Source organism: Acanthochromis polyacanthus, chromosome 19, assembly GCF_021347895.1.
Source record: "Acanthochromis polyacanthus isolate Apoly-LR-REF ecotype Palm Island chromosome 19, KAUST_Apoly_ChrSc, whole genome shotgun sequence".
Classification (NCBI taxonomy): domain Eukaryota; kingdom Metazoa; phylum Chordata; class Actinopteri; family Pomacentridae; genus Acanthochromis; species Acanthochromis polyacanthus.
This window is the reverse complement of record NC_067131.1, coordinates 3,065,013-3,088,037: the sequence shown is the minus strand read 5'-3', so window position 1 is coordinate 3,088,037 and position 23,025 is coordinate 3,065,013. Positions and strand designations below refer to the sequence as shown.

At 39.5% G+C, this 23,025-nt stretch overlaps 1 protein-coding gene and 2 long non-coding RNA genes across 26 annotated transcripts in view; 1 reads left to right on the top strand and 2 right to left on the bottom strand.

The window, feature by feature from the left end:
- Window positions 1-19,141, top strand: part of mapta (microtubule-associated protein tau a) — a 51,536-nt gene extending 32,395 nt beyond the window's left edge. For 14 of the 23 annotated variants that reach the window (XM_022208868.2, XM_022208867.2, XM_051939271.1 and 11 more), the window contains 7 exons: window positions 1,739-1,831; window positions 2,385-2,477; window positions 2,677-2,769; window positions 4,241-4,333; window positions 5,269-5,350; window positions 5,636-5,742; window positions 14,509-19,141. In XM_022208868.2, coding sequence (XP_022064560.2) covers window positions 1,739-1,831; window positions 2,385-2,477; window positions 2,677-2,769; window positions 4,241-4,333; window positions 5,269-5,350; window positions 5,636-5,742; window positions 14,509-14,706 — 759 coding nt within the window. In that variant the 3' untranslated portion in view covers window positions 14,707-19,141. Of the gene's footprint in view, window positions 1-1,738; window positions 1,832-2,384; window positions 2,478-2,676; window positions 2,770-4,240; window positions 4,334-5,268; window positions 5,351-5,635; window positions 5,743-7,378; window positions 7,571-8,461; window positions 9,044-14,508 lie in introns of those variants that run through there. The other 9 variants (XM_051939274.1, XM_051939276.1, XM_051939267.1 and 6 more) reach the window with 8 other exon arrangements.
- On the bottom strand, window positions 9,076-11,128 carry LOC127531053 (uncharacterized). Of its 2 annotated transcripts, none has more exons than XR_007937914.1 (3): window positions 11,057-11,128; window positions 10,529-10,639; window positions 9,076-9,271 (listed from the first exon to the last, which is right to left on the bottom strand). It is a non-coding gene; the product is annotated as an uncharacterized LOC127531053 (long non-coding RNA). The 2 variants fall into 2 exon arrangements; XR_007937913.1 differs by lacking the exon at window positions 9,076-9,271 and adding an exon at window positions 9,365-9,459.
- Window positions 12,038-12,576, bottom strand: LOC127531054 (uncharacterized). The gene is made up of 3 exons (XR_007937915.1): window positions 12,460-12,576; window positions 12,197-12,233; window positions 12,038-12,120 (listed from the first exon to the last, which is right to left on the bottom strand). It is a non-coding gene; the product is annotated as an uncharacterized LOC127531054 (long non-coding RNA).
- Window positions 19,142-23,025: the final 3,884 nt, after the last annotated feature.

The window sequence follows — 23,025 nt, the reverse complement described above, 5'->3', positions numbered from 1 at the left end:
TGTGGGCCGCTATAGTACTAATTCTCCCGGGCCGAAATTTTGCCCCTGCACGCCTCTGGTCGGAGCTTCCACTTGGCACAGGCGCAAATTTAGCATCTGCACGTTTTTTTTAACCTCACGAAGGTGTGCTGCATGTCTGTGCAACTCTCGGCCGAGTGCGGATGGTGCGTTCAGGAGCGTCGGAATTTTCTATACTGCTGAAAATAACTGGGTTTACAACGGCTTACATGTGAAGAATTTGAATGTGTTGGAGACAAAATGAGCCCTGACAAAAAGTGGGGGGGACACGTCCCCACCGTCCCCCCTAAACTGACGCCTATGAACAAAGGAATCAATAGGGATTGACTCGCTTTTGAAACCAGCTTCAAGTGGTCTTTTTAGGAACTGCAGTTTTTGGTTCTTCTGCAATTTTGAAGGTTGATTAACCTGGCAATAGCCAGATTAATAATTGTGTAGTACTTGATAGTACTCCACAATATCAATCTGGGACCGCTCCATGTAAATCCGTTCGGAGGAAAGAGGCACAGATTGGACAATGCAACAGTATGTCCCGCCTCTGACAGGTTTGTTTTTAGCCAATCGCGAGATCTTCACAACGAGCGGAGCCAATTGGTAGATTAAACTCTTACCAAAACCCGTAGGTAAAAAAGCACAAACATCTTTACCATCCAGAAATGTGCAAAGCGCCTCTCGTTGTTCTTCCTTCAAAGAAGCGATAGGAGATTCAGCTAAAACTGACTTAATAGCAGCATCTACACGATCGTTGTCCTCCGTTGCCGTGTTTGTTTTGATCTACTGGCGCTTGGTGTCGTCTTCACACCCGGATATCCCGCCCCACACACGAATACTGCTGCGTGATTGACCCGAACCAACTTGGTGCTGAACGAACAGTGAATGCGGGAGCAGAGCAAGATGGTTTCTTGAGAGATTTGTGAACTCACAAATATAGCGAGAAATCAACTTGCTGGCAAGGTTAAAGGTTGATATCTGCAAAGAACTTGAATGACTAACCATGTCTTAATATTATCCACTTCTCTGACCTCTTTACCTTTTCACATAGGAGACACTCTGGGTCTGTTTAGTCAAAAACTGTTTTTTTAAAAAGCCTTTGGCCCCGCCTACTGAGACCTGAATCAGCCAATCAGAGTATTTCAACTTTCAGAGCAGCTGTGCCTCTAAGAAATGTTTTTAGACCTAAAACTCCACTCTGCAGCTTGTGCAGAGTGTATTGTGAGTGTGAGTTTGTGTTTCTTGTGTGTGTGTGTGTGTAGCACTAGAGGTTTATTTTAGCATTAAAAGCACTGCAAGTCTTTGGTCTAATTTTATTTAGGCTACAGTCACGTGTCAGATATTTCACAGATGAAACTAGGAGGATCATGTGTTGTGATATTTATGGGCCCATTTTTTTTAAAATATTCAGAGTTCAAACTACAGAAGAGAAAGTCTTTATCTGGACATGTAAGTGGCACATTAAAGAAGAGAAAATGAGCCTAAAAACAAAGATATTAAAGTTTATTCCTCCTTGTATTTGGTCCTGTGCTTCGTCCGATTTAGTACTCGACTGGTTAAAGAAATGAGAAGAAGTGACTCAGAGGGAAACCGGTCTGAAATATCCTCCTCGCCCTGCATGCGCTTACACAAAGCACTGCTAGACGAGCTAACGTCCGTTTCTTTCAGGCTTCACTTTCGCTCACCGTCTACACTCTCAATCTAAAAGCTGACGTTTTCATTTTTCCAGGTACAAATCCTTGATCAGAAGGTGGACTATAGTAGTGTGCAGTCTAAGTGTGGCTCCAAAGACAATGTGAAACATGTACCCGGTGGCGGCAATGTGAGTAACTGAGGGATGAACTCAACACCAGTCTCTTGAGTATCTCTGCAGTTATGATCATCGGAACCAACTTTTAGTACAAAACTAAACCAAATGCTCTCCTGTAAGTGAATTCCATGATTAAATACATGATCAGAAGATGGACTCAGATGTAGAATCACAATCTGCTCAATAGTATTTTTTCATTATGTAGCTTTTGCACTGAAAACTCCAGATGAACTTTTAATGCTCTAAAGTTGTCATCTGTAACATTTTACTGGTTATTTTTCCTCTTTCTGTCTGTAGAAACAGGATAAAAACATTAATATTTACACTGCAGGTGTCAGATTTTGCACACTTTTTGTGTTTTTTTGGCTGGAAAGTCGTCATAAACCCCCTGTAGCTTCATAAAGCACGAGTGTGACGAGTTACAGATGGCAGCTTTAACACAGTGAATCTAAATATGCATAGCTCTCATCCCATTTAACATCCTACTTCCTCCTTTTTGGGCTGATCCCTCTTCCTCCTCTTCTCAGGTTAATGCCTAAAGAATTTTATCTGTTCCCCTCTGCAGGTCCAAATCCTCGATAAGAAGCTGGACTTAACTAACGTCCAAGCTCGCTGCGGATCTAAAGACAACTTAAAGCACACGCCTGGTGGAGGCAAGGTGAGAAATCTGCATGTGTCTGAAATATCAAACCATCCTAACAGGGAATTTTCTTCATTTGAGCTACAAACGTCTCCTTAAAGCTGTTTTTTTTCTTCTTAACACGAGGCTGACCTGCTGTGGTTACGGCAGCAGCCTCACTGCTCTCGGTCATTTTAAAGGGTAGCGGTCTCTTCCCTTCACTTCTGCACTTTTCCAGGTTAAAATACTTGATCAGAAGGTGGACTATAGTAATGTCCAGTCTAAGTGTGGCTCCAAAGACAATATGACACATGCACCCGGTGGCGGCAATGTGAGTAACTTAAGGGTCGAACTCAACACCAGTCTTGAGTTTCTCTGCAGTTCTGATCATCAAAAGCAGCCTTGACGGTAAAATGGAAGGTGGTCCAAGTGTTTCAGAGGTTTTCAGAGTCTGACTGCGTCTCTACCGACCGCTGCTGCAGAGGAAAGCTGCCTATAAAGCTCACATGGGTTTACAATACAAATTTGAACCACGCTGATGGGACATTTTGTCAAAAAATAAACTGAAATAACATGAAAACGTTGAAATGAGCAGATCCTGTGTGGCCAAAAATCGTGCTTGTTTCTGAACCACAGTTACCTTAATTTAGTCTGTTATGTGTACGCATAGAACATATTCATATATTCTGCTGCCTATTTTCAGGTCCTATAAATGTTGATTCATCAAATATTTCTGAATTTAATTATATATATATGTGAAATATATATAATATATATAATACTTAGAATTGATCTTATCGTTCCTACTTGCCTTTATTGACATCAGTCATAGTCTGGAAGGCTTTGATCATGACACAGATGTTAAATAATACTCTGTGTGGGATTAAAAATGTCTTTAACCCTTTAAGCTTCAGTGTACTGCCGGCGGTACACCTACTAATTTGCATAGGAATTTCAAGAATGTCCGACGGCTGCAAACACGATTATACAAACACTATACGCCGATGGAAAGCTTAGATTCTCATGAATCTGCCGGTATAAACCACTTTCAGATGCAATTACCACAGCGGGTGATAAAAACACATTTGTCCGACAAAAACAAATATCCATCCATCCGTTCTCTATACACGGCTTCAACGCACACAGCGCGACTCACATTTCCGGGTTCATTATTACACACAGAAAAAAAAGATTCCACAAAAAACGGCCATAATCCAACCTTTTACATCAGATGACACAAGCCAGGAAACTATTTTATCCAAAACATGTCCTGAAGTCGGTATAAAATCCCCGAATCGGTCATTTTCAAGGAAATGCACCTCGCGATGCCCGTCCAATATTCCCTGTATTTTTCGTAATTTTTTTTATTTAAAAATAGAATATTAGCGATTTTTTGTACTGAAAACGGCTGGAAATGACTGAAGCTTAAAGGGTTAAAGGTCTTAAATGTAACTCGCTGAAGTGTTGCCACCTCACAGAGAATTTTATCTTCTTGTTTCTGCCACATTTTGGAAACCTCTGAAACACTCGGTCTGCTTCCAGTGGCCCCAATAACAAACAGATGTGCTAATGTGAAGGCATCTCCTCATCACGAGAGTCTCTGCAGTTATGATCCTTACTCAGATTTAAAGTGTTTCCTGTCCTCTTTAATCAGCCACCTCCCCTGGTTAGCTCTCACTCCCCCCCGAGCCTCCAAATCGTCCCTCCAACATCTGTTCCAGCTGTGGTCCTCATTCGCAGTTCTGCTGCTGTTGCTTCCTCCAGGATAACGCTGTTTTTTTCCCCACATATCAACTTTCCAGGTACAAATTCTTGATAAGAAGTTGGACTTAAGCAATGTGCAGTCCCGGTGTGGCTCCAAAGATAATATAAAACATGTACCCGGTGGTGGCAATGTGAGTAAATGAAGGATCGGTGCTGAATGCATCTTCACAAAGGAGCAGGAGTGCACGAAACCTCCGTGTGTGTTCAACCCTCCTGACCTCGATGCTCCCAACACTCAGACCTGTTAACACCCCCTATTAACAGTTTGATTATTAAACTTAAACACAGTCATGAGCATTTCGTAGAACAGCACTAAACTGTACTAGCAGCACTTCTGTCACTGGTTCCCACTTAGTCCTAAACTGGAGTGTGTTGGTGCTTTAGTGCTCACACTGAATCCACTGTTCTGTAATGCTCATGCTCTCATGTAAGCCTGATAGCTGTTGAATCTGTAGCACCCAAACTGGCCCCTGAACCAACATGCATGACTCCTGTGTGTGGATGTTTCTTGTCCAGATCTTTACAGACAAACAGATAAATCTGAATTATCTCCCGGTGAAGTGAACTAATTGTGCCGTAAAGTGTGAGGAGAAGGAGTTTGTGCACAGCAACAAAGAGTCTCTGTGCTCAACCTCTCACCAAACTGTGCCTGTTGTCATCGGCACTGAGGTGACCTCAGCTCGGACAGACTGAGCGCTTTGTGTTTCCAGACAAACGGCCGTGAGATGAGCTCATTCTGCATTGTGATGTGAGATACGGCTTTCATCTGCAGCCGACATGAGCAGTGCATGTTGAAGGACGCAGAAGGTCATCACTAAACGTTAACATTTTTAGTAAAATGTTGGGAAACTTTGCACCGCTCACAGATTCAAACCTTAATATCTGATCCAACCTGCCCTCACATATACGACTAGTGTTAGTTCTTGCTGGTCGCTGTTTTAGGAGACTAACAGGCCAGTTTATGGCGTCAGTTCCTCTGTTGTTGCATGCAAAGAGACTTCAGAGTGAGTGAAGGCGTTACTCTGCCGTAAAACTGTGTTTCTGCTTCTGTTTTGTTTCTGCACAGGTTCAAATTGTGCACAAAAAGATCGATCTGAGCAACGTGACATCTAAATGTGGATCGAAAGTCAACATCCGCCACAAGCCAGGTAAAACAATCCAAAAGTCCTGTCACGTTTTTACTCACTGTGGGCTCATAAGGAACGCAGCAGAGTTATGAGAGGATCGGCGTGCATTTGTCCGTCTGATCAATCTTAATTTTAAAGTCATGTATAGCGGCTTTAATTCTGCATGACGTAGAAAGTCATATGAAGGCTTAACTTTAACTCACAGGGTTTTTCCCCTTGCATGTCGATGGTTTGTCTTTGGGTGATTCTGCCTCCGGTTCAGCCTCTAAAGGTTAATGATCTTTTTTTCTTCTGTTCTTTTTCGAGGTGGTGGAAATATCGAGATCAAGAACGAGAAGCTGGAGTTTAAAGTTCAGTCCAAAATCGGCTCTCTGGACAACATCGGCCACGTTCCTGGAGGCGGCCAGAAAAGGGTACAAATCACAGCAGCTGATGCATAAACAGCTGATTCGTGCACTGATGCTTTTCTTCTCTCCTTTATGTTCTGTCTGACGCTCTGCTAGTTTTTTCCACATAAAACGCAGCAAATTTCACCAAAAACAACTAAAAAGATCTCATCTTACCTTTGCAGTTTCACTTTCTGTCCTTCGACTGTCCTCAGCTGTAAAACTCACGATAAATCAAACTATTTATACCCTCATTTAGCCCTGCGCGTCGCCTGCCAGGTTCTGTTGAATGCTGAAGGTCTTGTGCAGCCAGAGGTCGACTGCAGGCAAAACTCAGGGCTAGAACCTGTTTTTTCTGCTTCCTCTAAATGGAAAAACAATCTGTTTTTTTATTTTTTCTAATCAGACTTTGGAATTTAACACCAAAAAAAGATAAAATTAGGTAATTTTTGTGGATAACAATGCACGTACACGGATAATCTTTCAAAGTAAAAAACTAAATTGTTCAAATCTAAGAAAAAAAGATAAAAAATGAACTTGTGCGGCAAATATAAAAAGGTAAATTCTTTGGAAGAGGTTAATTGAACATCAGTTTGTGCAGATATGTTTTTATTTGGCTTCTAAATGTGCGTAAATGATCAGTCAGTGCAGACGAGCTAAAATCAGTGATTAATGTAGTCTCAGCCTGTTCCTGAGAATGCACCATTAAAAGTCATCTGTATAGATTGAATATCTTGGTTTAAGTGTCATTTTGCACATTTAAATGTCACATCTGGATCTCAGAAGCCTGGATAAGACTTTACTCTGGTTTTTATGAACCTGATTAGTAAGAACCCGGATACTGTTCCATGTTTGCATCTTATCCTGGTTTGTGTGAAGCATTTTATTGATTAAAAGTAACATTAAAACTTCAGAGCAGGTGCAGATTTATTGGTTTAGGGACTGCAGACAAACTCTGTCTGGCTTTATTTTCTATCTTTGTTGGTGTTGTTTGTGGGAAAAGAAGAGTTCTGACTGCGTTATTACAGTTACACAGTAAAAATACCGTCAAAAAAACATCCTAGATTGAATATTTTACTTAAAAGTGAAGACTAAAAGAGAGGAAATAAAGCAAAGTTAATTTGATTCTTGTATTGTTGCATTTTTTTCTACCGCCATATTAAAAAGAACAGATAAAAACACTGTTAAAGTACCAGAATAATGAGCAAAAAGTAGAAAAAATTCTGAACAAAGCCTCTTTAAGTGGCTTCATTTTTTTGTAGCCACAGTCTAATTATTTCAGTTCAGACTAACAGTTAAAGAAATGTCAGATTAACCTGATAGTTTGTGGTGAAAACATGACGGCCATCAACAACCAGTTGCTAGGATTCATCATCCGTCACCACATTTCTCTGCTTCATGTCAAAACTACATGCAGAATATGATTAAAAAGCATCTAAAGAAGGTTCCACAGCTGCTTTCAGAGCCGATAAACATCCTCTGCTTCATCGTTTCTCATCTCAGCTCCTCCTCTTCAGCTCCGTCTCCTCCATCCCGCCGCTTGTTTTAATGATTTGCACATTTCATTGTTTCTCACGTTTCATTTTCTGTTGATTTCTGTTGAACCCATCGTGTCTGTTTTCGTTGCATGCCTTTGTCATGTCCCCGCCGGGCTCCTGTACAGAGGGACAAGGGGAAGGAAGGCGAGGGCAGCACCTCAGACAGCCCCTCCATCCCCTCCATCCCCTCCCCTGTCGTCACCCCCCCTCAGTCCCCCCAGACCGTCCCCTCAGCTCCCTCCACCCCCATCCTGACGAACCCCCTCATAAAGATTGAGGACTCCTGTAAGTACCGACCGACCACACAGCAGCTTCTGGTGAGTTTTAGTATCATAGGAAATGCAAAAACCTAAAAATCTGACAGCAAGGGTGCCAGAAGAAAAACGTTTCATTACTCCACCAAGGAACGGCGGAGTTATGTGATGATCGGTGTACGTTTGTCTGTGAATCTGTGAAACATCACTCTGAAACAGACTGTTACTGTTACAAGACGTTTCGCTTCTCTTTCAGTTGTTCCATGTTTCTTTGTTGACACTTTGCATCTGTGGAAGTTTTGTGTCTCCTCGTGTGTCTATTTGTTGTAGTTTTGTCTTTCTTTGTGCTCATTTTACATCTCTGATTGTCATGTTGTCTCATTGTAAATGTTTTGTGTCTTTGTATTGTAGTAGTTTTGCAACTCTTGTGATAATTTAGTCTGTCATTTGTCATTTTGTGTCCAGTTTTTGTATTTGTTTCAGGCATTTTACCTCTCATTGTAGTCATTTTGTGTTTGATTGTAGTTGTTTTGCATCTCTTTGAAGTCATTTTGTATCTTGTAGATACATTTTGGTCGACGTACTAAACTATGACGTTTTTTTCATTTTTTTTTGCCTTTTTATTGTGACAGTAGCAGTGAAGAGTGACAGGAAACTTAGAGGAAGACATGCAGCAAAGGACTGCAGGCAGGATTTGAAACCGGGCCTCTGCATTGGAGACCAATCCCGATGAGCTATACAGGCGCCGTTTTGTGACATTTTGGACGACATACTAAACTATGACATTTTTTTCATATTTTGGACGACATACTAAACTATGACTTTTTTTAAATTTTTTGGACGACATACTAAACTATGACATTTTTTTCATATTTTGGACGGCATACTAAACTATGATGTTTTTTGTCACATTTTGGATGACATACTAAACTCTGACTTTTTTCATATTTTTAGTGACAGCAGTGAAGAGTGATAGGAAACGGAGAGGAAGACATGCAGCAAAGGGCTGCATGCAGGAATCGAACCCTAGCCTCTGCGTTGGAGACCAACCCCTGTACACTGGTTGCACGCTTAACCCGATGAGCTACACAGGCACAATTTTGTCCTGTTTTGGACGACATACTAAACTATGCCGTTTTTGTCACATTTTGGTCGACATACTAAACTGACGTTTTTAACATATTTTGGATGACATACAAAACTATGACATTTTTTGTCACATTTTGGACGACATACTAAACCATGACTTTTTTTCATATTTTTTTGCCTTTTTATTGTGACAGTAGCAGTGAAAAGTGACAGGAAACTTAGAGGAAGACATGCAGCAAAGGGCTGCAGGCAGGATTTGAACCCGGGCCTCTGCATTGGAGACCAATCCCTGTACATGGGTTGCACACTTAACGCAATGAGCTATACAGGCACCGTGTTGTCACCTTTTGGACGACATGCTAAACTATGATGTTTTTTTCTCATTTTGGACGGCATACGAAACTATGATGTTTTTTCTCATTTTGGACGGTATACTAAACTATGACGTTTTTTTCTCATTTTAGATGACATACTAAACTATGACGTTTTTTTTTTCTCATTTTGGACGACATACTAAACTATGACGTTTTTTTCTCATTTTGGACGGCATACTAAACCATGATGTTTTTTTCTCATTTTGGACGGTATACTAAACTATGACGTTTTTTTCTCATTTTAGATGACATACTAAACTATGACTTTTTTTCTCAATTTGGACGACATACTAAACTATGACTTTTTTTCTCATTTTGGACGACATACTAAACCATGACGTTTTTTTCTCATTTTGGACGGCATACTAAACTATGATGTTTTTTTCTCATTTTGGACGGTATACTAAACTATGACGTTTTTTTCTCATTTTAGATGACATACTAAACTATGACTTTTTTTCTCAATTTGGACGACATACTAAACTATGACTTTTTTTCTCATTTTGGACGACATACTAAACTATGACGTTTTTTTTCTCATTTTGGACGACATACTAAACGATGACTTTTTTTCTCATTTTGGATGACATACTAAACTACAAAAGCACTCAGAGAGTGCAGACCTCCGCCAAGGATAGAGAGGAAAACAGGAAACCCATGCAGTAAAGGATCATGAGCTGGAATCGAACCTGCATCTCTGACACAGTTCTGTTTACAAATCACCTTCTTAACCAGTTGAGCTATCTGGACACCTTGCTCCAACTTGTTGGATGACGTACTAACCTATGATGTTTTTGTCCTATTTTGGACCACATACTAAAAAATTCAAAGTGATCCAGAATCCAGGATCCTTTCCAGATTGCCACCAAAATTAAATCAGCTCTTCCTCTGACCCTCGTCTACATCCTCTCAAAATTTCATGTGAATCTGCCCAGGCGTTTTTGAGTTATCTTGCTAACAGACAGACAGACAGACGGACACACAAACGCCGGGTGTCACATAACCTCCTTGGCAGAAGTAACTATTATGTTTTTTTTCTCATTTTGGACGACATACTAAACTATGACGTTTTTTTCTCATTTTGGACGGTATACTAAACTATGACTTTTTTTCTCATTTTGGATGACATACTAAACTATGACGTTTTTTTCTCATTTTGGACGACATACTAAACTATGACATTTTTTTCTCATTTTGGAAGGCATACTAAACTATGACTTTTTTTTCTCATTTTGGACGGCATACTAAACTATGACTTTTTTTCTCATTTTGGACGGCATACTAAACTATGACATTTTTTTTCTCATTTTGGACGGCATACTAAACTATGATGTTTTTTCTCATTTTGGACGGTATACTAAACTATGACGTTTTTTTCTCATTTTAGATGACAATACTAAACGATGACGTTTTTTTCTCATTTTGGACAACATACTAAACTATGACGTTTTTTCTCATTTTGGACGACATACTAAACTATGACTTTTTTTCTCATTTTGGACGGCATACTAAACTATGATGTTTATTTCTCATTTTGGACGACATACTAAACTATGACGTTTTTTTCTCATTTTGGACGGCATACTAAACTATGACTTTTTTTCTCATTTTGGACGGCATACTAAACTATGACTTTTTATCTCAATTTGGACGACATACTAAACTATGACTTTTTTTCTCATTTTGGACGACATACTAAACCATGACGTTTTTTTTCTCATTTTGGACGACATACTAAACCATGACGTTTTTTTCTCATTTTGGACGACATACTAAACTATGACGTTTTTTTCTCATTTTGGACGGTATACTAAACTATGACGTTTTTTTCTCATTTTGGACGACATACTAAACTATGACGTTTTTTTCTCATTTTGGACGGCATACTAAACTATGACATTTTTGTCATGTTTTGGACAGCATACTAAACTATGACGTTTTTTTCTCATTTTGGACGACATACTAAACTATGACGTTTTTTTCTCATTTTGGACGGCATACTAAACTATGACTTTTTTTCTCATTTTGGATGGCATACTAAACTATGACTTTTTTTCTCATTTTGGACGGCATACTAAACTATGACGTTTTTTTCTCAATTTGGACGACATACTAAACTATGACTTTTTTTCTCATTTTGGACGACATACTAAACTATGATGTTTTTTTCTCATTTTGGACGACATACTAAACTATGACGTTTTTTTCTCATTTTGGACGGTATACTAAACTATGACGTTTTTTTCTCATTTTGGATGACATACTAAACTATGACGTTTTTTTCTCATTTTGGACGGCATACTAAACTATGACATTTTTGTCATGTTTTGGACAGCATACTAAACTATGACGTTTTTTTCTCATTTTGGACGACATACTAAACTATGACGTTTTTTCTCATTTTGGACGGCATGCTAAACTATGACTTTTTTTCTCATTTTGGATGGCATACTAAACTATGACTTTTTTTCTCATTTTGGACGGCATACTAAACTATGACTTTTTTTCTCAATTTGGACGACATACTAAACTATGACTTTTTTTCTCATTTTGGACGACATACTAAACTATGACGTTTTTTTCTCATTTTGGACGACATACTAAACGATGACTTTTTTCCTCATTTTGGATGACATACTAAACTACAAAAGCACTCAGAGAGTGCAGACCTCCGCCAAGGATAGAGAGGAAAACAGGAAACCCATGCAGTAAAGGATCATGAGCTGGAATCGAACCTGCATCTCTGACACAGTTCTGTTTACAAATCACCTTCTTAACCAGTTGAGCTATCTGGACACCTTGCTCCAACTTGTTGGATGACGTACTAACCTATGATGTTTTTGTCCTATTTTGGACCACATACTAAAAAATTCAAAGTGATCCAGAATCCAGGATCCTTTCCAGATTGCCACCAAAATTAAATCAGCTCTTCCTCTGACCCTCGTCTACATCCTCTCAAAATTTCATGTGAATCTGCCCAGGCGTTTTTGAGTTATCTTGCTAACAGACAGACAGACAGACGGACACACAAACGCCGGGTGTCACATAACCTCCTTGGCAGAAGTAACTATTATGTTTTTTTTCTCATTTTGGACGACATACTAAACTATGACGTTTTTTTCTCATTTTGGACGGTATACTAAACTATGACTTTTTTTCTCATTTTGGATGACATACTAAACTATGACGTTTTTTTCTCATTTTGGACGACATACTAAACTATGACATTTTTTTCTCATTTTGGACGGCATACTAAACTATGACTTTTTTTCTCATTTTGGACGGCATACTAAACTATGATGTTTTTTTCTCATTTTGGACGACATACTAAACTATGACGTTTTTTTCTCATTTTGGACGACATACTAAACTATGACGTTTTTTTCTCATTTTGGACGGCATACTAAACTATGATGTTTTTTCTCATTTTGGACGGTATACTAAACTATGACGTTTTTTCTCATTTTAGATGACATACTAAACTATGACGTTTTTTTCTCATTTTGGACGGCATACTAAACTATGACGTTTATTTCTCATTTTGGACGACATACTAAACTATGATGTTTTTTTCTCATTTTGGACGACATACTAAACTATGACGTTTTTTTCTCATTTTGGACGACATACTAAACTATGACGTTTTTTTCTCATTTTGGACGGTATACTAAACTATGACGTTTTTTTTTCTCATTTTGGATGACATACTAAACTATGACGCTTTTTTCTCATTTTGGACGGCATACTAAACTATGACATTTTTGTCATGTTTTGGACAGCATACTAAACTATGACGTTTTTTTCTCATTTTGGACGGCATACTAAACTATGATGTTTTTTTCTCATTTTGGACGGTATACTAAACTATGATGTTTATTTCTCATTTTGGACGACATACTAAACTATGATGTTTTTTTCTCATTTTGGACGACATACTAAACTATGATGTTTTTTTCTCAATTTGGACGACATACTAAACTATGACTTTTTTTCTCATTTTGGACGGCATACTAAACTATGACTTTTTTCTCAATTTGGACGACATACTAAACTATGACTTTTTTCTCAATTTGGACGACATACTAAACTATGACTTTTTTCTCATTTTGGACGGCATACTAAACTATGACTTTTTTTCTCAATTTGGACGACATACTAAACTATGACTTTTTTTCTCAATTTGGACGACATACTAAACTATGACTTTTTTTTTTCATTTTGGACGGCATACTAAACGATGACTTTTTTTCTCATTTTGGATGACATACTAAACTACAAAAGCACTCAGAGAGTGCAGACCTCCGCCAAGGATAGAGAGGAAAACAGGAAACCCATGCAGTAAAGGATCATGAGCTGGAATCGAACCTGCATCTCTGACATAGTTCTGTTTACAAATCACCTTCTTAACCAGTTGAGCTATCTGGATACCTTGCTCCAACTTGTTGGATGACATACTAACCTATGATGTTTTTGTCCTATTTTGGACCACATACTAAAAAATTCAAAGTGATCCAGAATCCAGGATCCTTTCCAGATTGCCACCAAAATTAAATCAGCTCTTCCTCTGACCCTAGTCTACATCCTCTCAAAATTTCATGTGAATCTGCCCAGGCGTTTTTGAGTTATCTTGCTAACAGACAGACAGACAGACGGACACACAAACGCCGGGTGTCACATAACCTCCTTGGCGGAAGTAACTATTATATTTTTTTTCATATTTTGGACGACATACTAAATAAACTATGACGTTTCTTGTTTGTGCTGTGGATGCTTAGAACCATCCTTATTCATCATAAAAAAAGATTATAATAAAATAAATAGTTGAATTCCTTCAGAATTTAGATTTGTAGCTACAAAATGCATTTTATTAGTAAACTGAAGTGTTGAGAAGCTCTCTTGGGATCTGTAACGTCTCTTACATGAACCTGTGAGCCTCTAGTTTCTCCTGTTAGCAGGTTAATCTGGTTTTGCTTGTAGAAAGTCCAAGTGACACAGTGAACTTGAGGTGTTTGGGATCCTGCAGCTGTTTGTAATCTGATTACTGGATCTACATCCTGTTGTCCAGCAGAGGGAGCCGTTCGCTGTGCTGCTGCTTCTTTATGTCTCAGGAACTGAAGATATGTTTTAGGATGCAATTTGACCCCTTTTAAGTCTTAAATCAAAGAAAATCAGGAGGAATAATCAAGCTTAAAATTAGTTTTATTAAAGCAAAGTATTTAAATGACATTTTCATCCTATTTTTCTCATGCTTCATCGACGTACAGTGATAATTGTTCTCAATATAGGTTTTCAGTTCACAGTATTGAACCCAAACAATGGGCAGAAGAAGATAAAAGTCTATAATTTGCAACAGCTTGCATACTATCCTGTTTATTACACCATTTATTCTTTTTCGTCGGTGTATGTCCTGAAGTATGCAGACACTCAAACTTTACACCCAGATGTGTGACGTCTCCTGAAAGAACTTGCTACGGTTAGAAGTGAAATTCGAGGCATTTCACGTGAGCTAAATCCGGCGTGTTTTCGATTTCGCTGCAGATTGAGAGCCACAAACTGAGCTTCCGTGAGACGGCCAAGGCCCGCACCGACCACGGCGCTGAGATCGTCTCCTTGGAAGACTCCCCCCACCAGCTCAGCACCGTCAGCTCCTCCGGCAGCATCAACATGGCCGACTCTCCGCAGCTCTCCACGCTGGCCGACCAGGTGTCCGCCTCGCTGGCCAAACAAGGCTTGTGAACGCACCCCGACGCTTCCAACCCTCCGCCTCGACCACACGACCACGTAGAGGAGATGTGACACCTTCCTCATTACTTTCACAGGACTTTTTTTTAGCTCCCCGTCACCGTTCAAATCCTCCACTAACCTTTTTGAAACTATTAGAGGTCTTGAGGAGAAAGAAACCCCATAACAAACAGAGTTAGGCCGACATGTATTTACTTTCTCTGTGTGGTCTTTGATCTCTCTTTGATTTCAACCTTTTGTAAGTGTCCCTTTAAGAGTTGAAGCACCCCAGCAGAGCAGAATCCTCCCTGTGAATCTGAGGAATTATCTTCCTCCTGTTAATCTGACTCGGTTTCCTGTCACATCGACTGTGAACCCTTTAGAAATTGTCAGTGTCGCCTTTGATGGGTGTCCCCTGATGGCTTTTTTTATACACATATATATCTATGAAAAAACAAAAGAAATTAACCTGGAAAACGGAGGGAAATGCAGACTGTTGGGGTTCGGTCTAAAGCAGAAGGAACAGTTACAGGGTGTGGTGAGGGTGCCGGAGGAAAACGGTTAAAAGAAAAGTAGCAAATTTTCTCGTCGAGGCAGATTTTTCAAAAAATGCTTTCAGACCTCACTGCTGTCTTTGCTTTGTGTAGTCCCGACATGTGCTGCACCTCCAGCTACTGTAGTGACTCCGGCAGGGGGTTTGTGCCAAAAATAAGAGCAGCGAGACCCCGGAGGAGAACTTGTGTCTGATTTAGCTGCCGAGAGGACGACAGGATCTTTAGTTATCGCTCCAGTAACCAGCATCCCTGAGCTCGTTGTTCTCAGAAACATTTACATATTTACACCGTTCACAGTCTGATGTCGTAACGTTTACTGACCTCTTACAGCCAAGAAACACTTTTAAAACCCACAAAGCACAAAAACACAGTTTGTCTTGGGCCATATTTTTTTATTTCAATTTTATTTTTCTATTCAAATTTTACTTTAACTATTTATATAAATTACTGTGTTGTGTTTTTAAGTTTAATGGTGTGAAAGTGTGGCCTCTTACCTTAAAACCATATATTGTTCTACATATTTAGATTTGCTTTCATCTTAAAGTAGTAAATGTAAATGTTAGCTAATGTTTCTTAGAGATGCTAGTGAGCGGGCCTTTCACAAGCATCTTTACTTAGCCAATTAGCATCCCTACAGTTGGCTTTAGCATTCGGAGGCTAGCCACTAGCATCTGTACACCAGTTGCTTGCATCCATGGCCTGGTCTGGGAAAGCTAGTGACTAGCCAAGAGATGCTAATGGATAACTCTGGGATACTAGTGACTACTCCAGGGATGCTAGTAGCGGGTGTACAGATGTTGGTTGCTAGCCTAGAATTGCTAATAGATAGTTTTGGAATGCTAGTGACATTATTGGCTTATTTTGGGAAGCTAGTGACTAGCCTAGTAATACTATTGACTAGTGTAGTAATGCTAATAGGTAGTGTTCTGATGCTAGCCCCTAGCCTAGAGATGCTAGTAGCCAACTTTAGAATGTTACTTACCAGCCTATGGCAAATTTTCAGATGCTAGTGACTAGCGTAGTAATGCAAGTAACCAGTGTAGAGATGCTAGCTACTAGCCTAGAGGAGCGGGTGGCTAATTATGGGATAAGAGTGACTTTGCTAGTGATGCCAACAACTAGCCTAGGAATTCTTGTGATTAGCCTTGTAGTACAAGCGACTAGCCTGGGGATGCTGTAGTGTGAGTAGTGTATAAATGCTATTGACTAGTGTACATATGCTATTGGCTAGCCTATGCTCATGACTAGCCTAGTGATGCTGCTTGCTAGCCCTGGGATGCTACTGACTAGCCTAGGGATAGTAGTAACTAGTATATAGCTAGTTCAGGGATGGTATTGGCTAGCCTGTGGATGCAACTAGCGAAGTCTAGGGGTGTGTTTCTTGCTTCGGGTGCGACATCCTGGTCTTAGATCCTGGACTAGCCCCCAAAAGGTTGCAGTCCTGGTTAAAAGGGAAGAAATGTAAAGAGGAAAAGTTAAACAAAATCGAAACAAACAAGCACGTTAATTAGCAGGTTCTAGATGACTGAGTTCGGTAAGAGACTCATGTCATGGAGGAAAAGATTACGTCGGACTCTCAGCAGCTAAATCGGTGGCCGTCCTCGAGGCTCCTTCGGTCTCTCAATAGTCTTATTTTCGACACACCTCCTGCACTGTAGGTGACAACCCAGATTAAAAAAAACAGAACAGTTAGAGTAGAAACTTTGATTTGTGTTGGGCACAGTTTTATAAACGTACTCTGTGGATATGACATGTATTTGATATGAAGAAACATTTGTATCGTGCCTGCTACTGTCAGTGTTGATTTTTTTTACTGCTCTATAGTAAATGCGCTACAGCTTGACGTATGAGGAGGAAAATTAACCTGAACGACATTTACAGTGTAATTTTCAGGAGTAGAGACGGAGTGAGTTCATCACTGATTACAGTATTTAAACTGCACTTAAACTGAAGGTAGAATAACGTTCATCGCAGTTATTATGAAGTTTTAAAGCGAGACTGTGTAACTTTTGCTAAACAGACACAATGCTAAGTTATTGTGTAGCTAAAATGCTAAGCTAGACAGACATCTGCTAATCTAAGTCAGACTTAAAGATTGTGATTTTAACATTTTAAGGATGTTTGACTGGTAATGAATCAGACTTATGTGTAAAATCCGTGTTGTTTCTCCTCTCAGAAGTTACATGGTCTCGTTTTAAAGGTCGAACCCTAACCCTGTTCAAAATATACTCAGCCAGAATGACTATGACTGTGTTGTGAAGCAGATGGATGGATGGATGGATGTTGGATGGATGGTGGAGAGGAGGGATCTCTGCTGAAGTGAGTAACGGGAGAAAAACTGTATAGCAACGAGTTCATGAGCTTTAGGCGGTTTATCATTATTACTATATGTGCACCTGTACCTCTGCACTGATGTAAAGATTCATGAAACGCTCAAATTCCCTGTAAAGTTACAAAGAACGCTACATAGCAAAAGTATGTGGACACGTGAATGTTAGATGCCAGTGTAACTGTGACTAAAAACTAATGCTGTAAAAGCAACAGTGAAGTTCTCAGTCAAAGCTTCAGATCATCCTAAGGGTCAGAGGCGGTAGGCTCTGTGGAAGCTCCACCTTTTCCATTTCTAGACGAGTAAATACCATCCACAGCCGAGGCACTAGCATCTGTACACCAATCACTACCATTTCTATGCTAGCTAATCACAAGTCCAGAGATATTATTGGCTAGCCCTGGTATGCTAGTGACTTGAGCAGGGATGGGATGGTCAAGGGCAGCTTGGGAATGTGGGTCTTTAGCCAAGGAATGCCAGTTGCAAGTAAAGGTATACAGGTTGATAGCATAACAACATTAGTGACAAGTCTAGGGATGCTAGTGGCTATCATTGTGATGCTAGCCACTAGCCTAGGAATGCTTCTTGCTAAACAGGAATGTTGGGTACAAGCTTTGAGATGCCACTGACTAGCCTAGGGATGCTAATGGTTGCCATAGTGATTGTTTTTAGTAGCTTAAGGATGCCAGTCGCTAACATAGGGATACTAGTGGCTAGCCCTGGCATGCTAATGGCTACTGCAGGGATTTTAGGGACTTCTTCAGTTTGCTACCAACTAATGTACAGACGTAGCGGCTAGCCAAGGGAAGAAAAGATCAAATAAAGGCAACAAAAAGTAAGAAGACGTGATGATATGTGGAATAAATAATCGTCTCCTGACCCCCAGTAGGGGCCTCGACCCCAGGTGTTAGATTTCCCACACTAGACTACAGGACGAAGTGATGCTAGCGGCGTGTCCACATGCTTTTGTCCGTGTGTTTGATTTCCCATTGAAGCCCGGTTCTTTACTTTTTCAGTTCAGGTTCTTTTCCTTGTATTTTCTATCAGCAGGAGATGAATTACCAAGAACACGTTTCCCTGAAAGTTCACCCAGTGATTCGTTCTTCGCACTAATGAGTGAAACAGCTTCTTGCATGCTCCTCATGGAAGAGACGCCGTCTGCTTGTTGCCTCCTTTTCACCAAGTGGTCTCTGTATATCCTGTTATAGACGCTCTGGAGGGATGCACCCATGTAGGATTTTTAAAAGAAAACGTGTGATGAAGGGTCTAAATCTTTGAGCGTAAAGGTGCTTGCAACATTTTCTGCATGCTGACTTCTTTTGCTCCAGTAGAACCAGGCTGGTCTTAGTGCAGGACGGAACCGAGGGCCGGGAGAACATCCCCGGGTTTTTCTGCAGTAACAAAACTCGTCACCTTTGATTTCTTCTTCTTCTTTGGGTTTACTTCTGACGCTGTATAGTTGTGGAAATGTGATCGTTCTTGTTATTGTGCATTTTATCAATAACTGGTTTATGATGATTCTTGTTGCTGTATATGTGTATTTGAAAATAAATGCTATGAAGTCACAGTCAGTGTGGAGGATTGAAACAGAATCATGTCCTGAATCATTCCCTAATAAATCCCCTTATTCACCCCCCCCCCCCCCCACCTTTAAACCTGCTGTTTTTAAATAAAAGTTACAGAAGTACATTTATCAGAACCAGAAACTGATTTAAAACTGTTTCTTGTGCAGTTCTTTAGCAAAAATAACCAAAATCACTTTATTCTGTCTCACTAAAAAAAACAAAGAAAAAAAACTAAAAAAAATCTGCTTTTTTCATATCCATGAGTTTAAAAAATATTGAGCCTGTTAAGTCAAATTATTGCAAAATAAAAGTAACTTTTGTTTGTTTTACTGCATAAAAACAACTGATATTCTAATTAAAGGTGCAGGAATAAATGTTTCTGTGAAAAAAAACCCATTATAAACACCTTTAACTCTGGAAAACCCACAGCTGCAAAAAGACATCAGTTTTTTAAAATTTTCTATTTTTTTATACATACATACATTTATGTACCTAAATATAAGAAGAGAAAAAAAATACTCACACACACACACACACACACACACACACACACACACACACACATGTTTGTACTTCTATCTTAGTGAGGACATCCATAGGCGTAATGCATTTCCTAGAACCTTACCCTAACCTTAACCATCACAACTGATCGCCTAACCCTAATCCTTACCCTAACCCTAACCAAACCTCAATTCATACCTGTTCTCTAAAAACAAGTCTTCACCCTCAAACATGGCTGTTTCAAAGTGAGGACCGGCCAAAATGTCCTCACTTTGTAAAAATGTCCTCACTTTGATAGTTAAATGCAGAAAATGGTTCTCACAATGTAGCAAGTACAAGAACACACACACACACACACACACACACACACACACACACACACACACACACACACACACACACACACGTATGTATTTGGGGCCGAGTGTCAGAAAACATTTAGAAACCAACATCAACAAAACATTCAACAAAGATTTGAACTTCATTAAAGGGAAAGCCAACTTTTGCATGACAATGTCTAATTAAAGGACATTTATTTCCAACGTAAATGTGTGATATTCATCCTCTGGAGCTTCTCTTCACATCGTCTTCCACCTGGACTGGTTTGGTCGGGAGCATGAGCAACAAACATGAAAAACTGCACTTTAACATCAATGAATGACACTGAAGTTTAACCTCTACATAAATGAGACCGAGTCTGGATGTGCTGCTCTGTCATTAACTCCTAAGTTTAGGGAAAGTTCAAACTAAAAGGACAGTTCAGATCAGACTTGAGAATTAGCTGATTTTGAATAAACATCTCAGACTTTCTGATCTTCAGCACCTCTAGCAAGATATTTGAACAACAAGCAACTCCAGAGATCCAGAAGTTGGAGTTAGCTTTAGCTGAGCCACAGAACATGTGGGACGCTAACCTAGCAAACATTTCAGACTTTTCTCTGTGAATTCTGAGAAATTATTTCCTAATCCAATCACTGGCCAATCACTGGCAGTGCATGAAATGATGCAATAGGATCCACTGTAGTGGCAGACCTGCAGCTTTGCCATCAAAACTCATGCACACACAAGAAAACAGCTTTTGAACAGCGGTACACTGTAGTGACCTCGATGCATGAAAGGGTTAAATGTGGTAACTGTCGCGTTCATCATTACTTCAGTCATATTCTGGGAGGTTATTTTTCCAATCTGCACTGCAGGAATACATACTTCAACAAGTGAATCAGTCATTAAACAATGTTAACGACTAGAGAGTAGATTTACTGTTTTCTCCAGTTAAACTTCAGAGACTCAGCAGATATTCAGGACTACTGACAACACAGAACCTTAACCTTTCTGTTTTAATCACATTTAGGTTTTCTAAACCTTACATTAATGTGAACCAGCGTCTCCACTGACAGTTTTATCAACTAAATGTACCACATTACAGTAACACAACTCACTTCGGCTGTTTACATGAAACTCAACACAAACATCGTTAGCTTAATGCTACGTTAGCTTTAATCAGGTTACGACTGAGCATATTAAAACTAATATTTACTGGATGCTGACTTTATTCTCTGGTCAACACACACAGAAATGAACTCCACCAACATCTGGTGGACACATTATATCTGACGCTAAAGCTGCATATAAAGTGCATTAAAAGCGGCACCGATAATAAAATAAACACTTACCGAACTATCAGAGTACTTTCAGTGTCTGCTGGTAGAATGAGCCGAAGGTAGAAAACTGTTTTAAAACAAGCCAACGGGCACTAAAACTGTCTGTGGAAAAGGTTCTACTGCTCCACCGATAAATAAACAAACAGTAACCGTATCAGGGTTAATCCAAACGAGAACAGAGTTTACGGTGAATGAGCGTCTGGGCTACTTCCTCCATAGGACCTGTCAATTATTCCAGACAAACTGCCAATCAAGTAGCCCCGACCCCAGGCTTCGCAAAACTTTAACGCTCTATAAAAAAAAAAATCAATATTAATTTATTTTAAGATCGGCGACATGATCTCTTATTTGGACCATGAAAATCAACGAAAAAAATTTATATATACAGTCTTTGCACCGTACTCTGGCTCCACATTTGCTGATGACCACTTCCGGTCTTAGAAGAAGAAAAAACGGACCTTTTTCGATTCTGTCTCTTACTGAGTTTATTTTCTTATTCTAAATATAAAATGAAAATCAAATAATTTTTAAAATTTCGTATATCCTTTTTTGATGATGAAAAGGAAAAACGCCTTGTATTTTAATTTCAGGATTTTTAAAATCGCTTTTTTTTTTTCAAAACCAGTTTCAGAACAGAAAATCCAATTGCCAAAATATAAACAGACCACATATATATATTTTCAGATTATTTTTGAGATATCTTTTTCTCCATTTTGTCATGTATTTTTCTATTGAGTCAAATCCATTCAACTTCGGTTTATTATCTCAAGTAAACAATAAAAAAAAGTTATCTGATAATTTATAAAAACAGTTGTTTTTGCAAATAAACGACACACACACAATCTTGTACTTCTATCTTAGTGAGGACATCCATAGGCGTAATGCATTTCCTAGAGCCTTACCCTAACCTTAACCATCACAACTGATTGCCTAAACTTAATCCTTACCCTAACCCTAACCAAACCTCAATTCATACCTGTTCTCTAAAAACAAGTCTTCACCCTCAAACATGGCTGTTTCAAAGTGAGGACCGGCCAAAATGTCCTCACTTTCATAAATGTGTTAAATGCAGAAAATGGTCCTCACCATGTAGCAAGTACACGAAAACACACACACGTTTGTTTAGCTATACCGGTGGGGACTTACCATTGACTCCCATTCATATCTAACTCCTAACCCTAACCATCACCAAATCAATGCCTAACCCTAAACAAACGTTTCTGCACTTTTACATTTTTTTCTTAACAACAATATGGCCAAGAAAACGGTGTTGCCACCCGTGGGGACCTCATTTTAGGTCCCCACCTTTATAGCAAATAGTCAGGTCAAAGTCCCCACCGGTATCACTCACTCACTCACTCACTCACACACACACACACACACACACACACACACACACACACACACACACACACACACACACACACACACACACACACACACACACACACACACACACACACACACACACACACACACACACACACACACGTTTGTACTTCTATCTTAGTGAGGACATCCATAGGCGTAATGCATTTCCTAGAGCCTTATCCTAACCTTAACCGTCACAACTGATCGCCTAACCCTAATCATTACCCTAACCCTAACCAAACCTCAATTCATACCTGTTCTCTAAAAACAAGTCTTCACCCTCAAACATGGCTGTTTCAAAGTGAGGACCGGCCAAAATGTCCTCACTTTGTAAAAATGTCCTCACTTTGATA